Genomic DNA, 12,982 nt, shown 5'->3' on the forward strand with positions numbered 1-12,982 from the left:
GCATTACATTCTATGGGGGCTGTGCTGCATTACATTCTATGGGGGCTGTGCTGTATTAAATTCTATGGGGGCTGTGCTGCATTACATTCTATGGGGGCTGTACTGTATTACATTCTATGGGGGCTGTGTTGTATTACATTCTATGGGGGCTGTGCTGTATTACATTCTATGGGGACTGAGCTGTAATGCTGGATACAGCTGTGATTATATGTTATATAGTCGCGTTACACTCCACTCATTTCTTGTAATCTACAAGTGTACAAAGATATTATACAGTCACCATGCGACAAGTGGGCCTGTGTAACTTCAAATGCCAGGGCTGAATTTTAGTCCCAGTCCGGCCGTGGCTGCGGGGACACAAACATAATCTCCGAGCACTACCAAGATACTCGGAGAACACCCAAGCATGCTCGGAAATCTCGAGTAACGAGCACACTCGCTCAGCACTAATAATAATCTGATTTCTGTTACTTATACCTCTTTTGATACAGCCGTTGATACTGTTAAGAGATTTTGGGCCTGGGGCTTTAATGGCCAAGGCCGATGTTGAATCAGCATTTACGTAGATTATTGCTCATTCATCCCAGTCTTCATTTCGTTAAGTTTTCTAACTATATTTATTTTTATTTTTTTTATGTTTATTAATGGGTTGTTCTGTTTCTTGTTTTATTTTGAAGCTTTTGCCTCTTTTGTTGAATGTTAATTGCATAGAGTTTTTAGGTATTACCATAGACATGGTCAACATTTTGATTCTATCTCTTCCCCTCCTAAGTACCGATACGCTATCAATAACTCTGAACCTCTGTTGACTCACTGAATGTTAATGAAATGCTTAGGGATTGGTAGTTCCATCAATTTGGCCCTAACGGTACTTTTATGTTTGCCAATACCTGCTTCGACTTCCATAATTGTCTCGCCCACATATATCAGCCCACATGGGCATACTATCATATATACTACAAAGCTAGAAGTGCATGAGTATCTATCCTTGATATAGATCTTCCTCCCAGTATGTGGATGATGAAAAAAAATCTCCTTTCAGCATATTGCTGAGGTTCAGAGTTATTGATAGCGTACCGGTACTTAGGAGGGGAGGAGATAGAATCAAAATGTTAAAACAAAAGGAACTCAAGTGGATACTTAAACAGGGTATTTAGTTGATACTTTTTTTTGCAAAAAAATGTATACTAAGCTGCTCCACCAATCGTCAAGGTATACCCATATAGAGCAGTCCTACCTAATGTATATAATCCCTAGTCTAGTTGGACTCACTTCATCCAAGGGGTTTGCCCCTTTTCGCCCCTATTGGATCCGTTAAATCTGCCATTTGTGTTATACTGTGCTTTGTATTATATTGTGTTGTTTCATTTTTCCCTTTCTTTTTTTATGAGTAATGTTGGTGGTATAATGTGATCTGCTGCTATATTCTTTATAAAGCGCAAATGTTATTAGGGTTGCCGATATATTTTCTACAGTGCGCAGTTTATGTCTCTTTATATACTATGATTACTGATCTGGCGATACTAGGCAAATGTTGCCATGGATATCATCTGGACCCGTTGCATCTGGACCCGTTGAAGCACCTGCTGTGCGAAACGGCCGTCGTCCAAGCTCCAACACCGCACCCTCCTGCTTACCTTATGTTGTAACGGATGTTTATCTGTTGAAGTTTTCCATTAAAATTCACGCTTTCCACTGCAGAATTTGGGGTGAGTGCCGCATATTTTCTTACTTATGAGTTGCCATGGATATGGCTCTATACTTTTTGTCTATAGGTTTAAGTGACGTGCTTGTTGATATGCACGTCCCCCTCGTTGGGTTGGCGGCTTCACATGGTTTGACATGTTATGTTTTTTTCCTCTTGAGGGATGTGATGCTAGCGTGCCTGCGTGCGGGTGCCGGGGGCGCGTTGGTGGGCGTGCGCGATCTTCCTTGCTGGAGTGACGACATCACGTGGTTAGCCATGTGGTGTTGTTTACTCCTGCTGGAGAGGGCACTAATGCACCTGGGTGTGTGAGCCGGTGACATATTAGTAGGTGTGCGCAATCTTTCTCACTGGGGAGGCAGCGTCACCTGGTTGACCATGTGGAGTTGTTTACCTTTTTGGGGGTGAGACTCGTGCGCCTGTGTATGCGTGTTTAAGATCGGGTTTTGAGATTGGATGACAGCGCTCTGTTTAGGCAACTTCTATTGGTTGTTGAGCATGCGCGGTTTTGGCGCCTGAACTTAGCAGCTCATTCATTGGTTTAGTAGGTGCTTTAACCATATACGCTATGGGACATTTGAGGTGATTGGTTTGTGTATACAATGACATATTTTGGGGCAAGTGGCAACTGGCTCTGAGTTGCCGATTGCACATTGGTGAGATTTAGACATGTGGGCTACCATGGGGGAGGTGGTATTTCATTGGCCGTTAGTCTACATATTTATGAGACAGCCTTATTGATCGGTGAATGAATGCTATGGCAACTGATGACTACAGTATGTGACATTATATGGGATTGTTAAGTTTGTTTTTCGTGTTTTTTGTATATATTATATATCATTGGTCGTTAATTAATATATGTGGTATGTGAGATATTGTCTAATGTATATCTTGTTTATGTAATCATTGTTTATTACTATGTAAATCATGTGGGCGGGTTTTAGATGGTGATTGGTGGCTGTGAGTCCACTTCCTATATAAAACCGCCATTTTTGATTGTATTGTATGCTTGAAAAATGCCTTTATGGTTGAAACGTTGCATCTGGCACAATAAAGAACTTTTTATACTTCACCTGGATTGGATGCTGTCCTTCATTTCTTTTTTTGGTATTTACTTCTCCATTTGGGTCCAGTGGAATTAGGACGGGCATCCCTACACCGGTTGTGCTGTCGGCTACTTTTTAATTTACGGGTTAGAAAGAGGCGTCATAAATAGCGGTGTTTTCTTAGAATTGTTTCCCATACTAGTAGCAATAGTCATTTAGGGTAGGAGATTAGCTATAAAATATTCTGATTTGGTCCAACAGTAAGGGTCTTGTATATGCTGTGAACTGTTTATCTAGTAAAAGTGATTTAGTGGTTAAATTATGGAGACATTTGGTGCTGTTATGCCTTAAATGGAATATTTAGCTTAAAGTTGTACTAATTCTAAAAAATAAATTAAATAAATAAAAAATTCAATTTAATTGCTGAATCACTCTCTTGTTTTGAGTTCATGAAGTTCTTCAAGCTGGTTCCCAGCACACAGACAATAGGAGAGGATTGCCCGGAGTATCTATGGGGGTGAATCTGGTCATGGAGCTGCTACAGTGGTCGGTTGCCGGTTTGACTTAGAAAGGTTATTTAGCAGCTTGGTTTGTTTGGTCCAAATTTTGTTTTAAAGGAACGCTAGATGCGGGAGCAAGTTCAAAGCAGGCTGCCTTAATGTTTTAAATATTTTCTTTGATAAGGGCTATGCTTATTCCACAGTCGCTAAATACTTAGCCGGTATTTCCTTTTTATGAAATGCTAGGCCAGGAGGCTTCAAATTCTTATTTTATGGTTAAGCAGGTTTTCAAGGGATACAAGAAGGACCATTTTTCTCGTGATGGGATGCAATTCACTTGTCTTGTATATAGCCAGATCCAAAACCGACAAGAAAGGGAAGGGCAATAGTTTAAATTTGATGCGTTTTCAGAGAAGTCATGTTGTCCAGTTTGTTTGTGCAGACAATATATTGGTGGGCACCCTGCTGGTATGGCAAGCCTATTACACAGTTCTAGTTCAGGAGTATTTTCAAAAGTAGTGAAAAATCAAGAAAGACGTGGCAACACTCACCAATCCTGTGAAGCAGACTTTTCCTTTTATTCAAGCAATAGTGAAACCGTTTCACTATTCCTCTCCCCGCTCACCTCTCTTGGTTTATGTCTCCCCCGTGCCGTGAAGACGGTTTCACTATTGCTTGAATAAAAGGAAAAGTCTGCTTCACAGGATTGGTGAGTGTTGCCACGTCTTTCTTGATTTTTCACTACTACATGTTTGCTGTGCTTCAGACGTGAGCACCTCCCTGAAGACGCTAGGCTCGGCGGCTCCACTAGTGACTCCACATTTTATCTCGTTATCGGGCTGTGCTGCTTCCTATTTTCTTTTATGTATTTTCAAAAGTGTTTATCAAAATGGGTCTGGTTGACAGACACTTTTCCACCCATTCCTTCAAAAAGATTGGGATCTGCCGCAGAAGCGGCCAGGATTGGCTTCAGTGAGGCCATGACTAAAAGTTGGGAAAATGGAGTTCACAATGTTATAAGTTATACATTTGAAAATAATATGGTATTAACTTTTGTTTGTAGTTTTTTTAGGTGTCACAAAGTAAGGATCCTGGGCCATTCGTTTGTTCGCTGGACAGAATGGAGAGCTCCGCCACGCTGCTATGGTTTGATCTTATCTATACGGTAAGAAAACACGGCACTCAGTAGATATCAGGGTTGGCGGTGCTCATTTAGGGTGTCCACCCTGTGTATTAAAGATGAATGAAACTTGGCACTCAATTTTTGAGAAGAAAAGCTTCTTAGTTTATTGGTGCATCCAGACAAACCTAAACCGCTAAACGTTTTCGGTCCACACCGGACCTTCGTCAGAGCGTTTCTTATACATTGAATGAATGAGGAAGCTAATAAGCCTGAATGAGCGTCAGCCAGAGCACGGGATATAGGAGCTGCAGTCTGCTGCAGGATCACAAAGGAAGGTGAAGCGCCAAAGAAGAGGCACAAAGCCTGGAGGGAGTAACGGCGCTGGATCCTGAGCACTAGTAGTGCAGAGCAGAGGAGAGCGACATCTTATCTATGTCTTTTGATTTAATAAGGAGTTTTGGTTTGGTATTAGAGGACAAAAATGGACCGGCCTAGTGGACCAAATGACCCTTATGTACAGCAGGGCCCCGTTACCCAACATTATCATTATCCATTTAGGAGGATACAATGTGGGAACGCTCAGAACCATCGATTTATTATGCCAGATGTAGGAAAGTTTGGTAGAAATTGTGCCGAGGCTTCTCAGGTTAGACTCTGTGGATTTAAGTTTTTGTAAAAAAAAATCCTTAAAAGGTTTAACAGAGCCATGTGAAAGTTTAAGCCATCTATTGACGTTTTTTCTTTCAGGCAAGTTGACTTGGTATGGTTGGTATGCCAAGCCTTTTTCGGAGTGAGTTGGTTAACCTATCTGAAATAGGTAATGATATTTTTAATCTTAACCTGCAGACAATGGTTGAATTCGTCCTTGGTGGGGCATGCCACTCTTGCCTAATGTTTTTTAGGCGAAAGTGGCCGTTGAGTAAATCATTCAGGAACTGAATGGACAGCATGATGGTAAATGGTACACAGGGCTTGAGCTTTGGCTAAGTTGCCGTATGGTTTATAAGTTAAATGCTCAACGGGCTTGAGCTTTGGCTAAGCTGCGGTATGGTTTATAAATTATTGAGTTATATATTTAAATTTAATAAAGGCTGTCATGCTGCAGCAATGCAGGTATGTGCAGACTCCACGAGGGAGAGTGGGTGACAGAAAAAGAGGTCACACTTGCTGCACCGCAGCCCAGTACACGCTGAACTGCGCCTCCAGGTGGCGACAGAGAGTGGTCAAAACGAGCCAAGTCAGTAACGGTCGGTAAGCGTATAGTTTAAAGGGGAAAACAGAACTCGTGGTCAAAATACAAGCTGAGGGTCAGAACACAGGGGTTTCACAGGTTAGCAGTCCCGTCAAGCCCAAAACTATTACTGACACAAGCTGCCAGCAAGAGAACCAAGAAATATCCACACCCAAATCAAAGAGAGGCAGATATAGTTAACCCCACCATGACCAGGCCGGAGTAAGAGAAACAAAGCAAACTCCGACCCAGATCATGACAAGGCCATGGCCAAAACCTTCCATTTAAAAGTCAACATTTCCTGTGTATTTTATTATGTTGATATGTTTTGCCTTAAAGGTCTTTAGTATATACGGGTCATAGGCTGTGTAATGCCATGGGATGCCAATGACTGAGCTGCCATTTCTGGTGTTCTGTGGGTAAAGCCAATTGAGCTGCACAGTGAAGAACTGTGAACGTTGGACCAACTATCATGTTCTTAAGACTGGGCTGAGGTCACAGTAAACCTTGCGGCAACACATATGGATGTGCCACCATGGAAGAGTGGAACTACCTGTGCAAGCTGAGCGGGCTGCAGGTACTACTTCACACTACTGGTATTGAGAAGGACATGAGCAAAATGCAAAACAACTGCAAGACTTTTTGGCCATCAACCACAAAACCATTTCCTTTTTGAGAGTTGCCATCCTATTTGCTCTCCAGGACTTTTGCTGTCACTTTCATTTATATCAATCACTTTTGCTACCTTACTGGACAGAACTATATCCCTGAAGTTTCATTGACTTTGGGTGATACTTTAGTGGTTGTGTGTTCCCTTAATTTTTTTTCAGCTGTGTATATAATGATTTTCTTACTTGCATACAGTGGATGTGACCCTCCAATTGAGGGAAATGTTATTTATTAACTATTTTGTGTGATGTTTCTCTCTGATTGAAGGGCTTAAAAATACAAAGTTTGAAAATTGCAAAATTTTAAAAATTTTCGCCATATTTCCGTTTTTTTTTTTCATAAATAATCGCAAGTAATATCAAAGAAATGTTACCACTAACATGAAGTACAATATGTCATGAAAAAACAGTCTCTGAATCAGCGGGATCTGTTAAAGCGTTCCTGAGTTATAACCTCATAAAGTGACTGTGGTCAGAATTGTAAAAATTGGCTCGGTCATTAAGTACCAAATTGGCTCTGTCACTAAGGGGTTAAGGCACTTTCACTTGTTGGAAGCTGCCTGAACATCATCAATATTTATTTAGTCTGCATGTTGCTGAATCTGTTGTCAGGTCCCTGTTCCAGTGCCTGTCCTGTTCCCCAAACCTGAACTAGTCCTGCCTTCCTGAACCTGCCTAGTCTGAACCTGTAGCTATAATCTGAGTCTGTCCTGTCTCAGGACTGAATACTGAATACTGCTATTCAGTTCTGCCTGAACCCTGAGCCAGTCCTATGTTCCCGAATCCACTCTGTACCAACTCCAGTATCCATTCTGGCCATGATCCTGCCCTACCAGCTACTCCGTGTCCATACCTCCGCTATGGTTACGGGGTCTTCCTGGAGTGGTACCTGGCGAACACCTGAAGATCTAGTCTAACCACACATCAGGGGCTCTAGTGAAGAACCAGGTGCTTGCTTAGTTACACAGTTATTGTCTGTGGTGCAGTGGGTCCGCACCCACCAGCGTGACAAGCTGTTTTCTCAGATTTGACCAGGATATTTGATTTGCGTCAAATTCATTTGGTTGTTGGATTTATTTGGTTGTTCTGAATGACAGATACATGCACTAATTTCAATAAACAGGTGGCTACAAAAATGGCCAGCTCTCTTCAGTACCATCCCTCCTCGTGAGTTCTCCTTTATGTTTTGTGTGATATGTATTATCAATGTCAATAATGAGAAAACCAGAAATGAAAATACCAGTATCAAACGCACGCTATTTACACTGCTTGCCTAATCACAGTAGGCTTTCTGATGTCACCATTTATTTAATATATTTCAGCATCTTTTTCTCTACATTTAGCTGAACATTGGATGTATACCAGAAGTTCTTTTAACCTTTTTAGACAGTAGTAGCTGCATTGCCCTCTTGATCTCTTTGTTCCTCATACTGTATATAAGGGGGTTAATGAAAGGTGTCAGCACCGTGTACAACAAAGATTTCACTGTTTTCCCATAGAAAGTGTCTTCCCCAACCGGAAATGTATATATTGTAATTTGTGTCCCAAAGAAGATGAAGATGATGGTGAGATGAGCGCTGCAGGTGGAGAAAGCTTTCCACCGTCCGGCAATGGATGAAATCTTTAGGATGGAGATGACAATGCAGAAATAGGAGATGGTGACTACCACAGAGGGCATAAGCATGAGCGGGATGGAAAATATCAAATCTTCCGTCTCTACTATGGAAGTGTCGGAGGAGGCAATGGCCATGATGGGGGCAAAGTCACAGAAGTAATGTTCAATAATTTTAGAGCCACAAAACCTTAATTGGAATAAAGATGCAACTTCAATGGGGAATAGGACAAAACAAATGGCCCATGGCCAGAGGGTGAGGTGCAGGCAAAGCTTGTGGTTCATTAGGGCCGCGTAGCGCAAAGGATTACAGATGGCCACATACCGGTCAAAGGCCATCACCATAAGGATCAGGGACTGAGTATAGGTGGAGCTGCAGTACACGTAATACTGGATGAAGCACCCTGTGATGGACATGTCCCCTCCTCCCATCACTATAAGATACAACGTGTTAGGGATAACATTGGTGGTAAACAAAATGTCTGCCACAGAGAGATTTCGGCGAAACAGGTACATGGGCACTTGCAGGTGGTGACATGTGGATACCAATATGATAATGCATACATTTCCAAACAGAATCACAATATAAATCAAGAGAAAAAGAACGAAAAGTGGGAGCTGAAAGTTTTCTATGTTTTTAAATCCGAGAAGGAAAAATTCTGTGACTGTGGACTCGTTACCTTCACACATTTTTATACAAGAAGCAATCCACCTGTAATACAAAACATATAGAATATTCATATATTTCCTGTATATAGGACCAAGGCCAATGATGGGGCAAAGTTAGTTTAAAAGTTATACCTAAGTGGGCCCCAACCTGTTACGCCCACAAACTTAAATGTATTTTATTGGTATTTTATGTGATTTATCAACACAATGTAGCAAGTATTTATAAAGTGTAAAGAAAATTATACATTATTTTCTAAAGATTTTAAAAATATAAATCTGAAAATTGTGACATACATTTGTTTTCAGCCCCCAGTAGTCTGATACCCCAAAATAAAATATTTGAGTGACCAATTGCCTCCAGAAGTCACAGAATTAGAACACTGAGTCCACCTCTGTGTAATTTATAACTAGATCTGTTCTGTGAAGGCATCATAGGATTGTTTGAGAACACTTGGGATCATACAGCATTAAGAAAACCAAGGAGCACACCAGACTGGTCAGGGATAAAGTTGGGGAGAAGAGTAAAGCAGGGTTTGGTTATAACAAAAAAAGAAAAAAGCATCAGCACCAAAATCAAAATGCTAGTACTGACAATTCTTGTAGAACAGCATTGTGAGACACTGGTACAGTGGGATCTCGGGTGCTCACCAGAACGACAGTTCAAGTATAAATGTCCGAAAGAAAAGGTGGCACTCACTGTCCCAAAAATGTTTAAAACATGGCGGTGTGAGAAACATGTGAACACAACTCAGACTATGTCCATTCCGCACTACATATGCTTCCACGGATGCTAAGGTGGCAAGAAAGTAACGGGAATCCTACATAAATTGTGGATCCACCCACCTGATTGTGTTAGCGCAATTACGGAACACTCCCCCTCTCACCTGTCAAGATAGACAAACAGCAAGATACAACTCAAACCTTCCCACAAATAAAAAACATACAAGCAAAAAGACATTCTAAAAATACTGTTATATCAAACTTATCATTAAAACCAATCGAGCCTTGTGCTCGAGTACACAAGATCCACCTGGCCTCTTTCTGTAACAGACGTTTGTGAAGGTCCCCTCCCTGGGCAGGCAACCTGACACTTTCAAGTGCTGCAAAATGCATAACCTTGGGATTACCTGAGTGTATCTCCTGGATGTGCTGAATCAGTCTACATGAACCTTTTCCTGATTAAATGGATAGAAAATATTCCCAGAAACTGATGAATAGCAGTCGGATAGTTTTCCCGATTTAATAAAAACCGCATAGGCAAAAAATAATATAACAAGTCCTACAAGAAATGAAGTCACGGACCGTTGTGTGATGTCACCTACCTGCAATATTTGAGAGGTAAGATGATAGGGACAAAAGTGCAATTTCCACATTTGTGGTTGCCATTTGGCTTAATTTGGTTTAAAGCAACCTAACCTATTATTTCTGTTTTTAAACGATTCTGCATGAAAATATCTCTATGATTGATGCATCTCCTGCAAGGTATGGGTGATTTCCGGGCCACTACCTCTGCAATGTTATCATCTTTATCCAAAATATGCCAGACTGTATTAATGGCTACTCTAATTTCTCTATCCCCTGAACCCCCAAAAGACATCCAAATTCACAATTTTGCAAATAAGAAGGGGCGAAAATTTCAGCCTTTTAGGCTATGTGCACACGTTGTAGATTAGCCTTAGGAATTTCTGGTGCGGATTCTGCCTCTCCTGGCAGAAAATGCAGCTGCGGATTTTGTGCGGATCCGCAGCGTTTTTTGTGCGTTTTTTTTTTTTGCGGATTTGCTGCGTTTTTTACCTCATGCGGATTTCTATAATGGAATGGGTATAAAAACGCTGCAGATTCGCAAAAAAAGAAGTGACATGCTACTTCCTTTAAACCGCAGCGTTTCCGCAGCGGATTTTCCGCAACGTGTGCACAGCTTTTTTTTTCTCATTGATTTACATTGTACTGTAAATCAATTGCGGATCTGCAGCGTTTCTGCACCACAAAAAACGCTGCGGATCCGCAGAGAATCCGCAACATGTGAACATAGCCTAAAAATCTGCAAAGCTGGTAGAGACAGACCTCAAAAGACTTGCAGTAGTAATTACAGCAAAAGGTGGGTCCTACAAAGTATTGACTGGGGGGGCTGAATCCAAGGGCATGTCACAATTTTCAGATTTATATTTTTAAAATATTTAAAAACGATGTATCAATAACTTTACACTTCACAAATACTTGCTACTTTCTGTTGGTATCACATAAAATCCCAATAAAATACATTTAAGTTTGTGGGTTTAATGTAAAAATGTGGAAAAGTTCACGGGTTCTGAATGCATCTATTTAAGGAACAAATATACGTGTGCGTGTGTGTGTGTGTGTGTGTGTATTTCTAAGTGGATATTTTTACTTGGGTCAAAGCTAAAAACATACATAGGAACCATATTTTTTTTCACCTGTTTAAGGTTTTGGACTTCTGTTTATTAAAACTGAGCTTCCCGCAGGAAAAAAAGGGTAATTAAAAGTCTAAAAACAATGATAATATTAAAGGAGGTAAAACATGGAGTACTATAATTTATTGATATAATAAAAATCAGGCAAGGTACCATGAAAATGATCCCATACTAAAGTAAACACCTTGCTACCACGATGTGTAGTGAGTAAATGCTGCATGGTCGGTTTACAGTACATACATATTTTTGTTGTCTTTTAATATAAACATTGTATTTTGAGGTACTGAAAAACCCTTAATCAGAGTTGGGACATTTAGGTCACTAGTCTCCTTGGGTTGTCAAGAGAGTCATCTGAAAACTTAAGAGATCGTTGCCTTGCACAAACAAGGACAAGGATCTACAAAAATTCACAAAAGAACACTGGCTACACTACCTGGTGGAAAAGAAAAGCTGTCACCGGCTGCCACTAGATTCCTGAGTGAGCAGGTGGGCAAAAAAAAACAAGTCACAGTAAAAACCTGCTACAAGATTTGGTGGCTGCGGGCACTGATGTTTCACTTTGCACAGAAAGGTGCATACTATTTGCCCAAACTCCAAAACTTCTACTGACCCAAGAGTGCAAGAAAAGTCACCTCCAATATACTGAGAACAATATAAATAAATCACAGCAGTGTCTTGGAGCTTTTCAGGCTATGGATCAGCTGTATGTCTAGAGTAGGAAGATTGAAGCATGAATACCCTGCCGACAGTGAAGCATGGTGGTGATGCCATGATGCCTACAGTGAGGCATGGCAAGGTGTCGGACTTGAACCACATAGAAAATCTTTTATAGGACTTGAAGAAGGTGTCTGCAGCATGACAACCTAAGACTATTAACAATATTAGTGACATGGAGGCATTGCCTATGAAAAATTAGCTAATTCTCCAGGAGCACTGCCAGAAACTGGCTATGCATCACCTTTGCAGCAGGTCATAACAGCCAGAGGGGCTCTACTAACCTTGATCATGCATGCTTTGATACCTGATGCCTACACCAAAACGTCACAGTGTGAAACATATTACATGTCTACGGTATGTTCCAGATATGTGAAGATGAATGAAAACAGTGTCTATTTTATGATCGCTCTTCATAACTTGGTAAGAACAAAAAATAAGAATAGTGTTCAAAAGTTGTAGAAGTAACACTAGTAGTAGTAAATGTGTTAAATGCATTAGTAACACTGATAATAATTATAATAATAATAGCAGCAGAAGTAATAAAAATGGTTATAACAGTAGTTGTAATAAAAAACTGTATACACCCCCCCCCAAAAAAAAATAGTAATAATAATATCTGTATTATTTTTGCAGTATTTTGATGCAATCATTTTTTATGAACCTACCTTCTTTTATTTCTAGAATTTGGTAACGTTCATGAAATTATTCACCATTTTTTTAGTTTTGGTACAACGGGCACAGTGCACGATGATGTTCCTTCTATGGAGGGTGTATCACAACACAGTGAGAGCTTTGTGCCCAAACTTCTGCTGTAGTTTTGACCTTATATACATCACTGCCCTCCTCGGTGACACACTGCACCATGCCCCTTGTGTATAATTAGAAATCCGGAAAGTTGTTAAAAGAAAATAAAAATGTGGATTTGACCTGGAAGAAAATCCTCATCAGAATACTATTAACGGGCTGTAATGGTGCGTTAATGTGATATTGTGAGACAGAAGCCCCATATAGCTTTATTAATTCACCATTAGTCCTGTTCCCTTCTCATTCTCCATTTACATCTCAACAGAGGAAGGGGAAGTGGAATTGGGTGTTTTATTAAAGGGAATTTGTCAGATCTTTCAAGATTTAGAGCCACAATTAAGCGTGACAGTCAAGTCCTCATGTCCGATCCTGCCATATGGTTGCAAAAACAATTATTATTGTCATTGCTCGGCATATACAAATTATCTCAGAATAGTCAAGTAGGGTAACACTTCCGCAGAATAGTCCAGCCTTA

General features: G+C 40.6%; 1 protein-coding gene across 1 annotated transcript; it reads right to left on the reverse strand.

Annotated features, from left to right (window-relative positions):
• Positions 1 to 7,612: 7,612 nt before the first annotated feature.
• Positions 7,613 to 8,302, reverse strand: LOC138666301 (olfactory receptor 10J4-like). Its single transcript, XM_069754527.1, has one exon. The coding sequence runs from the start codon at positions 8,300 to 8,302 to the stop codon at positions 7,613 to 7,615; it is 690 nt and encodes a 229-aa protein (XP_069610628.1).
• Positions 8,303 to 12,982: the final 4,680 nt, after the last annotated feature.

Source organism: Ranitomeya imitator, chromosome 2 (genome assembly GCF_032444005.1).
Source record: "Ranitomeya imitator isolate aRanImi1 chromosome 2, aRanImi1.pri, whole genome shotgun sequence".
In the NCBI taxonomy this organism is placed as follows: domain Eukaryota; kingdom Metazoa; phylum Chordata; class Amphibia; order Anura; family Dendrobatidae; genus Ranitomeya; species Ranitomeya imitator.

Coding starts and splice junctions, on each gene's coding strand:
- LOC138666301 (XM_069754527.1), bottom strand. CDS start 8,302: ATGTCCATCACAGGGTGCTTCATCCAGTATTACGTGTACTGCAGCTCC.